The sequence below is a fragment of the Neocloeon triangulifer genome, unplaced genomic scaffold (genome assembly GCF_031216515.1).
Source record: "Neocloeon triangulifer isolate White Clay Creek 2 clone unplaced genomic scaffold, ASM3121651v1 ptg000014l, whole genome shotgun sequence".
Classification (NCBI taxonomy): Eukaryota; Metazoa; Arthropoda; class Insecta; order Ephemeroptera; family Baetidae; genus Neocloeon; species Neocloeon triangulifer.
The window spans coordinates 18,399,046-18,417,132 of NW_026775556.1; the positions used below are offsets into that span (position 1 = coordinate 18,399,046).

Genomic DNA, 18,087 nt, shown 5'->3' on the forward strand with positions numbered 1-18,087 from the left:
AAAAACACCCAAAAGTTTGCTCTTCCCGAATTTTCAACAATTCCATAAAGAGACTGTTTTACATGATGTTTCGTAATTGAGAGTCAAAGTTGTAATCATTTACAATGACATCTTTATTTACTGGATCATTTACTCGTAACATAATGGGAAGCACCTCTATTACAAAATTTCTCGGAGTGTACAGACACATGTGAGGGGAGGGCGTTTCGTCTCAACGATTAAGTATTTTTTTCCATTTTTCTCAAATATATTAATTATGTATACACATTTGATATACAGAGCACAAGAAGTAACTTCTCTTTTCCACAAGAGTTAGTAGAAGACAGGGGCGAAAATAAAATATCAGAGCGCTACAATTACTCAACAAGAAGAACAGAAGGAATAAACTCTTTTTTTATTACACTCGTGCTTGGATCGATCAACACGGAATTAATTGCAGGAGCACAAATTGAGCATTTTTCCTGCTGCAAGACAAAAGTCTTGTTTTGGCAGCAGCTTGATGGGTGTGTGACATTCAATCGTCTCATTTAATGTACAGCACGGTAATTTTTATTCAATAAATTGATGGATTAAGAAAAAAATTAATACTCTTTCCACATAGATAAACTCTGTAGATTACACAGAGCTGGAAACTTAAGTGTAAATTATCGTAATAGAATAATTAAACATCAGCATTAATGAGGAATGGTTACTGTTCATTTGAATTCTTCTCTACAGAATTCGCCCCGGCAGCCTCGGATACGAGTTTCCGGGGGTGTAGCAGTTGGTTGGTTGGTGGTACAGCCTTGGAAGGGCGGCGTGGAGGTGCAAAGCGGGACAAATCAACACTGATCCTACACTTCTTCAATTATTACCAAGTTGGCACAGTTTCAAATACTCTCGTTATTGCCTACAAAAGAGACAGAAAAATTATCTCTCTCCAATTCATTTTTTTTTTAGTTGGTCCACACAATGAAGTTGATGACGGACTCCGCCCTTAGACCCTAAACAAAAGAGAAGCAGCAGCTCTTGCTAAATTAATTACACTTTGTTTGCTTTCAACTTCCTACGACCTCGGAAAAACGAGTCGTTCGTTTTTCACGCTAACACAGAGATGAATGAGAGAAAATTATATAAATGACGTTCGAGAGGCTTGTCCAGGGGACAGTGACCCCGGCAGCAGGTGGGATGATGAGCTTCGAACCTTTCTTCTCCTCGAACCAAGTGAATAGCTTTTCGTTATTGTTGCTTTCGAAGTAGTTAATTGTTAATGATAACCATTTAGTCTTTAGTCCTAGTCACCACCGCGCTACACAGCAGCCACATAGTTGGCCGGGTACAGACCCACCCGGCCGTCTTTCCTCCCTTTACACCAACCCTGCTCGTCTTCGTCCTCCAACTTTTCAAACACATCACCTAAAATCAATTTTCAATAAATTTCCAAAGTTGAAAAATTGGTCAGCATGAGTTTTTGTACCAATTTTAAAGCTGAGCTCGTCTGACTCGGCGCCCTCGTAGTCGTAAAGTGCTTTCACAGGAACTCCCGGCTCGCCGTTGTCCTTTAATGCGCTGTCATCCTCCCATTCCTCTTCGTCATTATCAAACGGAGTGCTGTCTGATGAGTGCTGCGACTGTTGCTGCTGCGGACTCTTGCCATTCCTAAATTAAAAACAATTAAATTTCTTTCAACAAATACGAAAATTTTAGTCACACAGAAATTAAAATAATTTATGAAAAAAACCCAATGATTTTTCTAAATGGATTGATTTCAACTAAACAAATTAAAAAAGGAACAAAAAAATTTGAGTTTTTTTTCATTAACCATTAATATTCATCTTTTCATTTCTTCTGTCGTTAAAATAAATCGTGAATGTCTAGAATTAAAATATGGAAGTACTCCTTACGTTATAGTCGGAGTAGTTTGTCTGATGCTGTCAACCTTCTCTTTGCTGCCCTTGACGTCTTTGCCATCAGAGACATCATTAGAAATCATCCTGGCGGCCGTAACCTTGCTCTTGGACGATTTGTTATTTGTCGGCGGGAACTCCTGCGAATCAACAAGCAAAATTGTAAACTCTAACTTCAAATCTCCCTTTCATACGTTACCCGAGTCTTTTTATTAATTTTTGGCAAAAAAGATTTGTCATGCTTTTAAACAAAAGATGGAAATTCAAAAAGTTAGCCTCAAATAATCAAAAGGGTAAATGAATAAAATAAAACCGCGTACATGCAAGTCCTCGCTGACGCTGCGCTGGTGGATGAGGGTGATTTGGCCGGCGGGCAGACCGTCCTTGCCCTTGCCCTTAGAAATGTCGCGGAATTCCTCTGTGTATTCCTGTGACACGCAGCAACAAAAAACAAACGGAATGGCATGCACAAATTAATTTTAAAACGACACAAAGTTAACTTAATGAAAACTCATGCGAATAAAGAATTTGCAAATAAAATCTCTGAAAATATCCATGCATCGATATTTTGCTATGATTTTTTCTATTTTTAGGAGCAAACTATGTAAAATTGTTGTTTCCAATGAAGCTACCTCAAATTGTGGCCAGTTCATCGCCATGTTGATGCCATGGTTGTTGGACCACCATTTGAGGTCCTTGCCCTGGTCAGCATTGTTGATTGTATGGTAGAACTCTTCGTAAATTTGTGGTAGCCTAAAAATAGGTTAAAAATCATAATTAATAATTTGCGTCATTAAATGTAAACAAATTTACGTTGGGTCCTGGGAAATGTTGAGGTGCTTGTGGATGGAGAAGAGGATCTCCTTGAAGAACAGCAGTCGCTGCGCCTCATTCTCCTGGCACTTTTCGAAAACGACGGTCATGTCCTCCATGTACTTGGGGTTGTACTCTGTAATCTCCTTCAGCGCCTGGTTGTATTTGTCCTTGCACTTCTGCACCTCCTCCTTTGACTTCTGTACTCGGTCTTGCATTTTCTTCACCTGGAATTTCCAGCATTTGTTAATTTAATGGATAAAACAAATCGATCCCATTCCAAAAAAGCTTTTGCCGAGCAGGTTAATCACAATTCAAGACCTAAATAAATATTGTCATTAATTCACAAGAAAGCAATATTTGGTTAAAGTGCGTTATTAGGATGAATATTTGTCAATCCCGAGCGGTGAGCTACATTATTTATTGTGTTAGTTAGGGCGGTTAGCAAAGCGTCAAACTACGTGAAAGAAAAAAGAAATTTCGGAGACCACGCAACCTGCACCGATAGACAGCACTCACCAAATTGTTTCTCTGGAAAAAGATACAGAAACGAATCGATTACATTTCTGTGTGTGCCCTTTTAGAAAAACTCAAAATTTTGTACAAGGAGGGGGAGAAATGGCTATTCAAAAAAGAGGAAGTTACCTGGTCCTGGGACAAGGAACTGTCTCCGGTTGCGTTTCTCTCCTGGTTGGTTGCCGAGCGCTCCGTCTTGCACGCATTGTGGTAGTCGGCTTTGGCTTTGTTCACCTTGGTAAGCAGCTTGGCCCACGGCTTTTGCGCCTTCTTGAAATTGTCCTCCATGTCTTTCCTCTCCTTGATTTGCATCATCGACTAAAATGGGAAAATGTTTCAATTAACAAGTCATTTAAAAAAGGCAAACGTTTGTGATTAAAAGCTGAAAATGAACTTTTTTGAACGCGATTCGAATGATTTGGCAGAAGAATGGAATGTGAGCAACATCGAGCCTAACTTTGCAACATTTACAAATTACAAACCCCAACGAAGTTGAGACAAATTGGATTTTGAATTTCCGCAGAATTTTTCATATATTCCAGAGTGCGCGCCTTTTCACAATCAGAAACCGATCAGACCCGATTTGATTCAATTTAAATTCTCTCGCATACCTTTTTGTAATTTTCCTTCTGCCAGTTCTTGACCTGCGTGACGACGTCGTTGCACAGGTTGTCCCTGACCTTGGTGTGCAGGTCGCAGAGACGATCCGCCTCAACAAGGACCCCCTTGCACGCGGCTTCGGAGGTTCCGTACTCGGGACCCTTCTCGATCAGCTCGTTCCACTTCTTGGACCAGGTCTTGAGGCTGCGCGCATAATTCCTCTCGATCTCGGCCCGCTCCTGGATCAGCGTGATCAGGTCCGAGGACAACTTGTAGCCATCCTCGATGCGCTTGGTCGTGCGCTTGTAGTTGTTGGGCTCCCAGAACGAGTCGCTGGTCGCGATCAACATGTTGTCGTCACTGTGGTGCGACATTTTGCCTGGTCAAATTTGCCCTCGCCTGCAATCAAATGAAGGAAAGAAATTAGTTTCAGTTAATATTAATTTAAAATAAGTATTTTGCAAGTAAAAGGGGGAAATGTTTAAGGTCAGATTGGTATTTACCAACCCTGCGAGAACTGTTTAAATTTTTCAAGCTTTCAGGTGAATAATGAAATAATGCAAAATTTATGGATTTTTGTGGTCAGTGACCAATTTGGTAATATTTTTGGAGTCAATTATATTGGTGATCCTTCAGTGTTGATAAAAATAGTTTATTTTATGTTCAACAACTAATAATTAGTTTCAAAATTTTATGACTCAAAATCTTGACATTTTTTTCATATGCGTTGTTTTTTTTCGCAAATTTTTGTGGTTTTCGTTTCAAATTTTTGGAAATTTCTATGATACACTGCAATTTGCAAAGAGATTGCCTTGTCGTACACCTATAAAGAAGAATTAACAACAATAATAAGAAACTAAATTTGCAACAAATGCAAACGCAATTCTTCTAATCATCTTTGAATTCCAAAAATAAATTAATCAATAATAAAATACCTTAAATTTATTTAAAAGTATGGCTCGTGTTTCCAATGGAGCGAAGGCCACCCACAGTTTACAACTGACTAAAGGGATCAGCAAAGTCTTTGTATAAATTGTTATCGGATGCTGCTACCTCAGGCGCCAAGGATTGAGTGAGTGATGTCACGAATTCCAGTCGAGCCGATTAGATAAGAAAGACAACAATATTACCTGTTTTCTTTGGACTTTTCGTTTTGTTACAAATATGTGTGGAATGAGTGGAATTCTTTACGCCACTAGTATAAACCTTTATCGCCGGCAATTGAATGTGAGTAAGTCGCGGTCTCTTTTTTTTTTAGCGAAATCCAGTATTGTTCCATCTGATCGAGATAAACACGATAAAGGATGAGTCACATTGCAATATTGGTAGGAGCATCAGATAAACTGATCGTTTTTATTTCTCGGTGAATCATTCTCACTGTGCAGAACAATGAGTCGTTTGACGATTACTTTTCTTCATTCAAATTTCTGCAGACGGTTGAATAAATATGATTTTTCTGTTGGGTTTGTATGTTTGCAAGAGCTGGTTGGTTTTTGCGACATAAATGTACACGCGGGCCGCTAATCGCTTTTAAGGTCGCACTAAACGCATTGCGGGCCAGATAAGACGCCGCCAACCAGCATATGCACCTGCTTGCCTCATAAATGCCTGCCAAACAGAGAAAAAATATTGTTCCAATTTCTTAAAATTTCCCTACAAAACAACATAATTTAAATAAAAAAAGTCGTTTTAAATTTAAATAATAATAATAAAAAAACATATATAATCTTAAGTAATCTTAAATGGAGTAGTTATTTTTTTCCAACCAGGAATTCCACTTTTTATTTGATAATTTGTTTATTTATGGGACAAAGCGACTGATTGTAAATAAATGCAGTTATGTCGGTTAATTAGTCCCGATTATTTCCTGCTGGGAGTGCCCCCAACAGTTGTGCGGTGCTTTCTCACTCTTCGTCCGTCGTCTGAAGACGCGGCGGCGGCGGCTGCTGCGCGGAGGGTCAGGTCACGGCAGACCTGAGAGGAGCTGGCAGTGAGTTGCCGGCCAGGAATGCCGTTCGCTCATTTCTTTCATTCGTAGCCGAGGGCGAGCGACGAATAAGCAGCAAGAAGAAGAAGTGGCCGTGGCGAGCAGGATTTTGTTTGAATCGACGCAAATGTATAAAAACATCAACCCAATGGAGCAGCAAAAAGCACTCTTCCTAAACCGCAGAATTTATTATCTAATATCTATAGTATTTTTTGGTCTCTCCCAGAATGCAAATTGATTCCGAATTTCTCCAAGCTTATTTAAAATACATATATGATTTTTTTATCAACATAATTATAATTAAAATACAAAAAATTTTAAAATAAAAAAATTTTATGGGAATTATTTTTGCAAATACACAACAATTTACATATTTTTTTCCTTTTAAAAGTTATTTGTCCATATTTTTAGACGTCAGCTTGTGGCCACCCACGAGTCGGTGACGTATTTAGCTTGAGGTTTATTTTGGTTTATCGAATTGCATATTTTCGTGGCGGCGCAACTGACAAAACGAGCGACAGTGCACATTTTCATTATTTACGCTGTTTGCAGCGCTGCATGAATCGATTGTGAGATGTGGGCCGCTTTTTGGTTCACTGAACCCCGTGCCGCGGCGACAACAACGAGTTAACGTCGCTTTTTGCTGACTCCATTTGCCTTCTAATTCAATCAAGCAGCTCCAATTGCGCTCTTTATGCAAGCCGAGAAAGTACAGTTAAATTAATATTCTCATCTGATATCAAAAACGCACGCGAGATGAAAATAAAAATATAGGAAAATAATGCATAACCGTTATGGAAAAATAAATTTGCGGTCGGACCAAAATATTTTGCACAAACAAAAAAGCGCTAAACGCACGTCGTGTCCGTCGCGGATATTGTTTCGCGCTAATTTTGGTTTCTTCTTTTCATCTGGTCGAGCGATGCGTTCCAAGTGGCTGCCCCTCGCATTTATTTGTTAACCAGCCAGCGAGCCAAAGGGGCCGCAATAATAATAATTCGTTGGTGTACAATGGTATGGGATAAGAAGAGCGACGAGAATTGCGCGATATGCGAGGCGAGACAGAACAATTATTTTCGGACCAAGTGTGACGTCCATTAACAATGTACAAGAAAGACTGCACGCTTTGTGTTCTCATTCGCTCAGACGCAACGGAAGTTGATCAACTGTGAATCACCAAACGGTCCAGAGTGCAAATAAAATTGCAGACTTTTATGTCAAACGAACGGTCAAATTGTTTGCCAGGACGCATTTTCAAATCAAGTAAAGCAAAACCACTATAAAAATTGCTTTCCTTTCAATTTCTTTTGGCTTTTTATATGTGCAATTCCGTATTTTTTGTATAGTATTTCTATCTTATGCATTCTTTGTGTGCAGTTCATTACTTTTTTATGGGATGTGATGTAAATGATGTAAAATAATACTGATGAAAAAAAGCTAAATAAATTTATTTCTGTTTTTTCCAGGCAATTATTTTGGAAAATAGTTCTGAAATAATACTTTCCTAACATCTGCATCTATTTGAACTTTCTTGAATGAAAAGATCGAGAAACCAATACTCTCCTTTAATTAAATGCAAAGTATTGCAAAAGTCAAGCTTTTTCAGGGTTGGTCAGAATCTAAACACCTTTTGAGTATATTTGCACAAAATGCGGTTGTGTTTGATGTATTTTCAGAGGTTTTCACGCGGCGGATTGCAAATCTGGCAATAAAACTTTCAAAAGCCCGTAGCTTTAATTATTTTTCCAGGATTAAAATTCCTACTTCCGGTGCTGGAGTTTGCCGAATATTCACTGCAGCACCGAGCAACAAATTTCGCCCCCTATTTCACTCGACAGGTGTTGTGGGAACGAGATCAGACGCTTCTTCCTAACAATCGGTGCAAACGGTTTTGCGCGGGGATAATTAGCCGGAAAGGAACTAAGGTTGCGTGGCGAGGCACCGACATTCGGATTGTAACGCCACTTGCTGATGAATTTGATTTTATTTTCGACACGCCCGCGACGAGTGCGTGCACCTTTGCTATACGTGGGCGTCGCTTTCCTGTGGCCACCAAAGTGTCAAAATAACAAGTATTGATTACAAATTACACGATTTGCTTTTTCTCCGAAGAGGTTTTTCTCCAGCAGAGATAACGTCTCTGACGAACCAAAATAAAAATTGATAACTGTTTTCCTTCATAAATTCCTTAATTAGTCAATTAAAAAAGTTTCGCGTGAGTTGGAACTTCAGAAAGAGTGAAATCTTTTTACCTTTGCCTCCATTTTTCAGGGCAATTAGAGCACACCGCAGAGGTAAATTGCTTGCTGTTTTCTCCTCTCTTTTTGGAGCGATTTCGGGTGCCGCAAAGCAAGAGCGGAGCAGACTGACTGACGGTGTAGCTCGGCTTTAAGCTCCTTTCCGCAAATAACTCCCGACGGCTCCTCCTTCTCGAGAGGATTCGCCAAAACGCTCGAGCGGCCGCACGCCAAAAACCAACTCGCATCTCCAAAGTGCATCTCTCCACCATTTTCTTAGCCACCCAAGAGTGCAATTTGGACGAAACTCAACAAAAACACGGCAAAAAATTTTCAAATTTAATTATAAACTTTAAATGCAAGGAAAACTCTTGTGAGCTCAATTACTTTTTTAACTCGGTAAAGGATCATTGGCCTAATAAGTTTCACTTTCAGCCTCTATCGGCAATCGAAGGATATGAAACTTTGGCACGTTCTCTGCTCGTCCTCATCAGCTGGTCTCGTTTTGGCCTCACTCCACGTGCGCGACCGCCATCAGCCTCTAGCTGAGTTGAATTTTCAACCCTTTTCAGTCTGACTTTTTTGCACCGCCGAATCAAAGTGATGAGTCGACCTTCCTACCGACCTTGGCGTCACTTTTTCGCCCAAAAATGGAGAGACCCGTGTCATCAAAACGACATTCCTTTGTCTTTTTTGGACTCGGCGCTCGTGCGGCCGAAAACGAAAGTCTTGAAAACTCTTTCGCAAGAGAAATTGAGCCGGCGAGAAATTTTGGTAAAATATTTGAATTATTTATAGAATTCATATTCACCTTCAAAATGTATAGGGAACCGGTTAATTAATCACGCCTTTGTTTCTGGAAACAGAGGCGTCGCCATCCAAGTCGTGACGCGCGCTTTATTTGGGCTGCACGACGCGTGGACGGATTTGCTAATCACCTCTTTTGCTTGCTTTCTTTCTTGGGCCCTTTAAAAATTACCATTTGATAAAATATATATCACGGCACTTTTTAAATCATCTTTCTAAACAATTGAGATGTAAATAGCAGATGATTGTTGTTGAAAGATTAAGTGATGAGGATCAAACGGATATTGAGCATGGCGGGCGTTGCATGGGACGCAAGGTCGGTCGTCGAGAACCACGCCTCAAGCCGCGAGTGGTCGATATTTACAAATCTATGCGTTAAATAAGTAATTTAACGGCATAAGCTTGGGGTTTTCCTGTGATATTCCAGATGGCGACTGCGGTTGATCTACTGGAGAAATAATTTATCTCGACCAGAATCTCTGCCTAACAACTGATAATGAATAATTAAAACTTCACTATATGCAGTGGCCACAATCAACAAACTTCAAAACTTTCTCTTTTTGTTTTGGACGAAATTTCAATATTTTTATCATTTTTATATTAAAATATAAAAAATGAGCATTATTATTTATTTTTTTTATCACAGATTGTGATAATCTCGACCTTGCCACCAGAACATGATATTGATTTTCTGCACCCGTGCACCTCGGGATCAGCTGGCGCGTGCAAAAAGCCAGGCAGCTCTCTACTCGAGCCTCGCCAATTTCACGAACGATCGCGCTGAACCAGTAAAAAGTGAAAAACAAGGCTCTCACCAAAAGCACCATACTGAATGGCTACTCAACAGAAAATGCACTTTCGACGCTACAGTTTCAAGTTATCATGAAAAAAATTAGCATTTTAAGTTAATTAAGATAGCGTAATGAACACAAGAAATAATTCTATAAAAAAATCCTCCAAAACATTTGTTTTTAAAGTTTCTTCAATAAATGTTTTAACTTATGATGGAGCAAGGAAAATTCCATTAAAACGGGTTTCCTGCTCCAGATTTTGACGTTAAGCAATCTCTCATAGTCAGACTGTATAAAGATTCGCGTCCAAAATCGGAGTGGAGTGAAAATGCAAGTGCTCTTTCTTAGCGAGAGCTCGTTGGCATGAATTATTCAGCACTCATTCATCTCTCCTGCGAGTTAAGCACACACCTGCGATATTGAACTTTCACCCGCGCCGAGAGTGACAATGCGACGAGACGTAAATACACCGAAAAGGAAACAAACCCCGCCGCGGGTCTGCAGCCTGATGCCCGACCTAGGACAACAATACGCACGGCGCGACACGGCGAAAGTAAACGTGGAACGTCCGATTGGCCTTCTCGATAATCGATCGCGGCCACTGCACCGGAAGTCGAGCAGATTCCACTCTATATAGATGAGGTTTACTACATACGGCTTTGAAAGCTACAATATCAAGTCCATTCACCTTTCCTGGCGCAAATCTTTATTTTAGCAATTATAAAGTAAGTTTTGAAAGTCTAATTCAAATTTATTTAAAATTTTCCATTTAATTAATTTAAACAAGTTTTTAGTATTTTCAAGAATTTTTACTTCCTCTCCGGCCAAAGATTAGTTTTATACTTTCAGCCGCACAAACTTATCTCTCTGTGGCATGACTAAGTCCAAAGCAATTAATGTTAGTCTGACGTGAGTCAGTTTAAACTTCACATACGCTTCAGAAGACGTGAGCAAACTTAGCCACTTACGCCAGCTTGTTTAATTAACAGTTGGAGCTGACAAATATTTGAGCTGCAGTTCAATCTCGCGGCGTATAATACAAAAGCGAAAATAATCCTCTTTCCCGATGGGTTTTGAATAATAAATCAGTTGATGCGCTGGCAAAATAAATTGATCATCGCGGTGGAGCTGCATCAATGAGGATTATTTGCATTTTGAGCCAAACCCGGACGAGACAGCAGGGAAAATAAAACAGCTGGCGGTGCGCCAAACTCATTCAATTTCCACTCTTTTCCTAAAATGTGCTGACAATGAGAGAGCTGCGGCATATTTCAATGCTTTGTTTTAATTTAGCTAGAGTGTATAAAAGAGAGCAAAAGAGGGATTTAAAAGTTATACCAAATAAATTAAATGACTTCATGAAATATTTTTTTCTTCATTTCAATATTTTATTGATTGATATTTGCTTAAATTCACTTTATTTTGAAGTAAATAAAATCTCTCAACTTTTGATCGAGGTGAGTTATTGAAGTGTTCTATAGATCTAATAGTTTTTGTTCTTTTTAACGTCAAAAGTTTTTCACCAAAACAATCTGAAATTACGACTTTTCCACCGTCTAGATTGTTTGCAGTTTTTATCACGCACAATCGCGGCCCCTTTTTGCTTTCTTCGGCCTTCTTTGTCTAGCTGCAGAGGCGCTTACGCTGCTGCACGACGGTGGATTTGTTTGGAAAAGTGTGTGTGCGCTTTGCCTGCTCCCATTCCTACAGACGATCGATTTCCGCGCGACGCAACCCTTTCGCATGCCGAGGGCTTCCTCCTCCTTCCCCGACGTCTTTTCTCACTTTTCCGTGACGTCGTCGGCACGATATGCCGCGGTTTTTCCATCTCGGCTTCTATTTCTGGCCGCGAAATTAACAACAAGCGGCGAGATGCATTGACCGACCAACAGAACAGACCAGCACGGCCGCCCCCGACTCCAGGGCACGCCAATCGATACGATTACAGTGCAGCCGCAGCGGCAAACGTTAACCGCGGGCTTATCTTTCCAAAGCCCAGCTAATTTGGAAATATGCAAAACAGGCTCTGATCGTGCTCGGATTGGATTTTCCATGTCAAATTTAAAATTTCGTGACATATAAACGTACAAAACGACACCCTACATGACCTACTAACTACAAATTAAAATGAACCTGATATCAGGTATATACTCGAAAGGTACCTTTCAGGTTTTATAACCGTAGATAAGTCGTGTTTGGTGTCTTTCTGTACGTTCTAGAGCATGAAAATGTGAATTTCTGCACAAAAGTTCCGCATTTTGAGTTATTACAATGATTTGTTAAGAAAATGGGAATTTCCCTCTTCGACGGCCATCGAATGGATAAGAGTCGACCCTGCAGGTTTGCTCATTATCACAGCGGGTAAGGTCGGTCGGTGTCAGCGTGTTTTCACTTTCCATTTTCGCCGGACGGTGACGCAACGAGACCCATTTTGCATTGATAACTAAGGCAGCTCTCTTGAATGAACGGACGATTTGCATTCGAATGAGCCACGGGAGGATGTTTGAAAAGAGGCTATCTGCGCTCTTTCAAAGTCCATAGACAAACAGCTGCCTCTCATCCCGGCGGGTTGGTCAACAAAAAATGTGTACATTTCGATGCCACTTATAATTCGGGGAACTGCTACGCTAGCAAAAACACTGTTCTCTCCGCTAACTAATAAGAGCAATCTTGTTAGCTTTGAATTATAAACGCATTGATTTTTTGCTATTTTCGGTGCCGGTCCCTTTTGGTGCCTTTGTGCGCAATTTTCCGTCGCAACGCCACGACGAAATCGATCGATGGCATCCCCGCGTGTGAAAATTCAAACTTGACGTGAAAAAAAGTACAGGCATTTGCGCGTTTTTTTCTCCGTTTCGCCTGCCTGCAGCCGTTGTGTGGCTTCGCGAGGCAGAATTATATTCGTCACGTGCCGCGTATTTGTGCATTGCTCGGTAATAAAAGTCGCCGTGGCACTTACACACGTGACCAAACGTGTATCGCACGGAAAATGAATAGAAAGAAAAATTACCGATAACCAGAGCGAGACAGCCACCTTGGAACTCTTAAACGGCCACTTTTACTTATAAAAAATAAAGGTGCTTAATTTGTATGTAGAACAGCGGGAAATAAGAAGTCTAAAAACAATTAAGGTTTCCGCAATGCAAGCTAAACATAAAATAATTATAGATTTGTTTCATTTTAAATTATATTTTATTAAATATTAAATGAATATTAAAAAAAAAACTTATTAAAAAAAAGACAGATTGTGGAAATGGTTGGTAAAAAATAAGTTTTTTTACTAAAATATTGATAAAATATTGATTTTTTTCTACCAGTTACTAGATGAGCAGTACTTAACCTATAAAATGACAATTGGCTTTCCATTTATTGGGGGATAGAAGTTTAAATTTTTAATTATTAGTTTTCAACAACATAATTATCAATTCAATTCTAAATCTATTCAAATCTAAATTAGGAAATCTAGAGAAACACCATTTTTTTTATTATTTCTTAAATTTGAATCATTTTTAACTTTAAATATAGTGCAATAATTATTCTTGTATATATATAAATTACTTGAATTTTAATTATGGATGGCAGATGGATCATCAGAATATCATCGTAGGCCGTGACGCGTCTGTGCCTACGAGCGTCCCGTTCATTAACCAACACCTGTTAAATCACGTACGGGCATATTTGTTTTTGATCGGCCGCGGTGAACGACCTGCGCGGCCACCACGTATACAAATGCCTTTCTCTCTCATTCCATCTCTCTCTCTTTTTGGTGGTCAGTGTGACGCAATCCACTCTCAGGGGGGACCTTTTAGCCCGAGGCGGATTTTTTCCGTCGCGCTTCTATTCGAGTCTCATTCATTTACGGTGGAGACGAAAGAAGGATGGCGAACGGTACGGCACTGGAACGAGAGAGATGGATAGAGAAAAAAAAGAAGCAGAGCTCGTTTCGGGTTTCTTGTGTGAAACTGGAGAATGAAAATGAGCGGCGTCACAGAGAGAGTGAGCGAGCGAACGACTTCTTAAATTGCAGCGGCGCTTTTTTGCTAATCTCCTTTTTCGCAAGGAATCATCAAACAGCAATCTGTCATTTCTCTTGATTTCGTTTTAATTTATTTCAATCATTTAAAAGCTAATAAAATGCATCTATTTTAGAAAACCTCATTATAACATAAAAGAAACCGATTGGAATTTTTCTATTATTTATAAAAATAAATCTTTACTCTGTACCAGCTTTAAACTGTGACATTTTAATTTTAAACTATGAAGGAAAAATTGCAAGTAAATTTATTTTTATTGACTCATTTGATTGATGAATTGGACAATTACCACACCTGCACAATCAAACAAGAGATTAAAAATTTTACGGCTGCTCCGAAGGTCAAGATCGAACATAATCAATTAATCCCGCAGTTAATTGTTATTTTCAGTGACGATTGCAAAACAATTGAATCGCATCTCTTTGATCGAGTGTTTCCTCGCGCGTCTTTTCTCGTTTGAGAGATGCGATGATTTAACGCCGTGCATGCGGCGGCGGGCATAATTACATTAACGGAACCCCGTCCCATCCTCCCATGCGAGCGGTACACTCGCGGCGTTCGTTTTATTACGGAGCAAGGCTCTCTTTGAGCCGCGTTCGTTGTTTCTTTCTCACACACGCCGCGCGCACAATCTGCCAAATGGAAGCGAGCGCCGAATCTCGAGCTTTTCCCATGCGGAATCGCCGCGGAATTAATTTTTCGTCAGCTTTTGAAATTAAAATGAGAGAGATGAAAACGAGTGAGGACTCCACTCAAGTGAAAAGTGAAACACTCGGTGGAATTGTTTGAGAATTTTTTTAAAAACAACTCAATGAGTTAGAAAAAAACGCTTAAAAATGGAGAGCTCTTCAGAAAAGTAAAATAAAGGAGCAGGAAGATTTAAAATATGTAAAAATAATACTTAACAAAAAATTAATTATTTCCTTGTCTTGTAAAAAAATTAAAATAATAGCAAAAAAAATATTGAAGGTGTTATTTCAAAATTGTTATAAATATTCTTCTTCCTTTTTTCACCAATACAATAACTAACAGTTAAAGAAATTCATTGATATTTATATTATCTAATATTTTTTTTATCTTTCAATTGTTTTAAATTTCATAAAACGCATTTAAATTATTTTAACGACTTTTTCATGTTTAAATTTGTACTATTATTTATTGTTGTTTTTACTAGATAAAAATAATGAATTTTTTTTGCAGGTAAAATAATGTAAATAAGAATCAATTAATACATCACAACTGGAAATAAATAGGCTAATTAAATTTTGCTTTCACAACGCGTGTTCAACATCTAGAAATTTATTTAAAAAATCATTGGCTTTTAAGCTAAGAGTAAATTTGATAAATTAAGGAGCTCTTTGCCAATTTTCGTGTCAAACAAAAGTGCAGAAGACGGAGTAGGAAAGGTTACTGGGTCGTCGGTGTGGCTTCTCTCTTTCTTTCTCATAAATTTTCACGCGCAGGAAGGCGTACAAAAATTTACATGTTTTTATCCTCTTTCTTTCTTTATTCCCTTTTCGCCGCGCGTGCACTTTTATTTTTGTCTGTGTATATTTATTTTTTGCCTGACTCTGCAGAGCGATAATTCGAGCGAATAAAGCCCAAGAGCCGCCGTTTAGCCAATAAAAATTCACTTTCTCACATGTTGCTCTGCGCGAGTCTGCAATTTGTTATTTCAATTTGGCTCGAGTGGCAAAAAAGTCGCGCGTGTTCGGCCGAGTTGCCGCGAGATTTTTGGCGTTTTGGAGGATTTCCGAGATTTCGACTTCAGGCCATCGATCGCAAGGCTTTTGTCTCTTGATTGTCCCCAACTGGGTCAATGAATTTCAACGAGCTCTCCCTTTCTTTCCGCGCTCGCTCGCCAACTCATTGTCTTGATGGCGCCTCGAGTTTGCTCATTTCGTCAATGTTTCGGTAAATATATTCAAAATGAGCCGCTGATAGTGAAAAGGCGTGCAATTTGCATTTTCGTGCCGGAAAGTGCTTGGACTAGGGCTAATTCAAAGTTTGACTGCTGGAAGTTTGCACTTGTCGAGCAAACTAATTGACACCTAACACGGTACACTTCTGAGAAAGTAAAATCAAGGCAATTTTCAGGTACAAAAGAACTTTGCGAATAACTTCAATTGTTCACCGATTCGTCTTTATCTGTTGACAAAACCTGCTTTTAATAAAGTATCATAATAAAATGACTTTTTAACGAGAAATTTTTGGTGAAAAAGGACCAAAAAATATTAAAAAAAAGCAAGTAGTTTCAATATTTTTAAATTCTAGTCAATTTGTAAATTATATTTAAAAAAAAATAATATAATATAATCATATTTTAATTTTATGTTTTTTTTTTATATATTTAGGACATCACTGATCTTAAAAAATGAATATATTAAATTTAATATAAAAAAAATATTTTATGCAATGTGCAAAAATATATTTTTATAATTCATAAGTAAATTAGAAAAAGCCGTCAGATTATCCCTTTATTGTAAAACATGTGTCTAGGAATTATTATTAGGTTCTTTGAGGCCAGAAATTCGTTTTTTTTATTTAACTGATTTTAATAATAATAAAATTATTATAATCTCATTGTAAAATTTGGAATTTTCATGATTTATACCAATAAATAAGCAGCAATTTTAGGTCTATGAAATTTCTAACTCTTTCCATTGCGACAACTCCGAATCGATTGTGTCTGATTCACAAGGCTGAGGACAAAAGCACGCCGGGGAATCGAGATAAGGTGCATTTTTTGCCCCGACTGGGTCGTTTTCACTTATTATTAGTCGTTATCTTATCGCCTTCTAAGGACGGGGATCAAATCCAGGGCGACAAATCAATTGAATTCTCGTCTCCACATTTCTACAACTTGGCGAATCGTTGTACCGGCGTGAAATTCACGCACGCCTACGCACGCTGCAATACAAACACGGAGAAAGAATAAGCAAGCTGTAGAGAGAGATAAAATTAGGCGCTTGTGAAGGGAGAATGGGGACGTCATGCACACGAGTGAAAAATACAATTTTTCAACCTTCTGTCTGATAACGAGCGCAAACAGCCACTTAAATTGAGAAATAACATAGAAACTAGATTGGAATACCAACAAATTATGAGTAAATAGGAAGTGTTAGCGTCACGGGTTTGTTCCGACACAAGTTCAATTTGAATTATATGAAAAATTTCAAGGCAAAGATTATTTAATTCCGTTTAATTCATTTGACGTCAAACTTTTTTGGAGTTAAATTAATTTTGAGATTTAAAACAAAATTTTAAGCCAATTCTTGATGGGTTCACTTTTGAACCAAGTAATTAATAGCAAACAAACAAACTTGCACAGCTATTATTATTTTGGATGTTTTCATTGAATTACGGATAAACTGCTGGCTTTAAATTATTAACAAAAATATAGTTTTTTCTCATTCTTTTTTTTTTAATACTTTCATATTTTAATAACAAAAAATATTTAGTTAATTGTCACCAGGGCTTGAACGGCAAAAAGTCCTGTGCGGTGCTAATTAAATTGGGCTTGATGCAGCAAAAAGGCGTCGGGAGATCGAGGAATGCGCGACACGCAAAAATCCACCTGACCGGCCGCGCGCGCGGCATCATTTTGTTTTTCACCTGAGAGCGGCTCTCGCGTTGACCTTGAACCTGGAAGGCTGAAACCTGGCGTCGTCCACCCTGGCGGTGGCGCCGACCGTCCAGATTTCGCACAGGGGTCGCGTCCGACGCTGATAGGGGGAGGGAAGGAGGCGCTCGGAAGGTCGAAGGTGGCCCCCGGGGTTCCGGCCGGGCAACCTGAGGTGGCACGGCCTACGCGAGGCCCTCGGGCGGGTTCAACAGCTACTCACCCGTCGGTCGAGTGCTGCTGCTCTGTGTGTCCACAGGTGTCCGAAGGCCGTGCGGCTGCTCACTGAATGCGCCCTGGCGCACGCCCTTGCACCCACTTTTCGCCTCGCCGAAGGGTAAAAATCCGAACGGAGGAGGACCAGCACCGAACCAACTGCGACGACGACGGATGGATTCTTTTGCTCGCTCGGCTCCACACCACAGTTCACACAACCAGCCACTCCGCCCCTCTGATGGTTTCTGTCCTCGCCTGCAGAGGATGCGCAGGTCGAAGGGCTTCTGAGCTTCTCCTTCTGCTCTGCAGATGGCAAATCAAAGCTGTGTTGTAAATGGAGTGGAGTTGTGCGTTGAGAGTTGCATACATAGCTGCTGTAACATTTATTTAAAAACTGCTGCAATTATTAATGAGACTGCACAAAACGATATTATTATTTCAATATAAAATGAAGTTATTTAAGTAGTATTTATGTTATCTGATATAATTGCAAAAAATATCATTGAGATATTTTATTATTCATTTTCCCTCAACTTTTAATGCACATTAACATAAATCTGATGTAATAAGATTATTGC

General features: G+C 39.2%; 1 protein-coding gene across 3 annotated transcripts; it reads right to left on the reverse strand.

Moving 5' to 3' along the window:
- Window positions 1-89: 89 nt before the first annotated feature.
- On the reverse strand, window positions 90-17,746 carry LOC132199752 (protein kinase C and casein kinase substrate in neurons protein 1). Of its 3 annotated transcripts, XM_059624705.1 has the most exons (10): window positions 17,517-17,745; window positions 3,827-4,214; window positions 3,345-3,533; window positions 3,219-3,230; window positions 2,700-2,926; window positions 2,519-2,639; window positions 2,207-2,314; window positions 1,884-2,026; window positions 1,457-1,638; window positions 90-1,395 (listed from the first exon to the last, which is right to left on the reverse strand). In XM_059624705.1, the coding sequence occupies exons 2-10, from the start codon at window positions 4,187-4,189 to the stop codon at window positions 1,289-1,291; spliced, it is 1,452 nt and encodes a 483-aa protein (XP_059480688.1). In that variant the 5' UTR covers window positions 4,190-4,214; window positions 17,517-17,745; the 3' UTR covers window positions 90-1,288. The 3 variants fall into 3 exon arrangements, with proteins under 3 accessions (XP_059480688.1, XP_059480691.1, XP_059480690.1); XM_059624708.1 differs by lacking the exon at window positions 2,207-2,314 and having other exon boundaries at window positions 17,517-17,746; XM_059624707.1 differs by lacking the exon at window positions 3,219-3,230 and having other exon boundaries at window positions 17,517-17,744.
- Window positions 17,747-18,087: the final 341 nt, after the last annotated feature.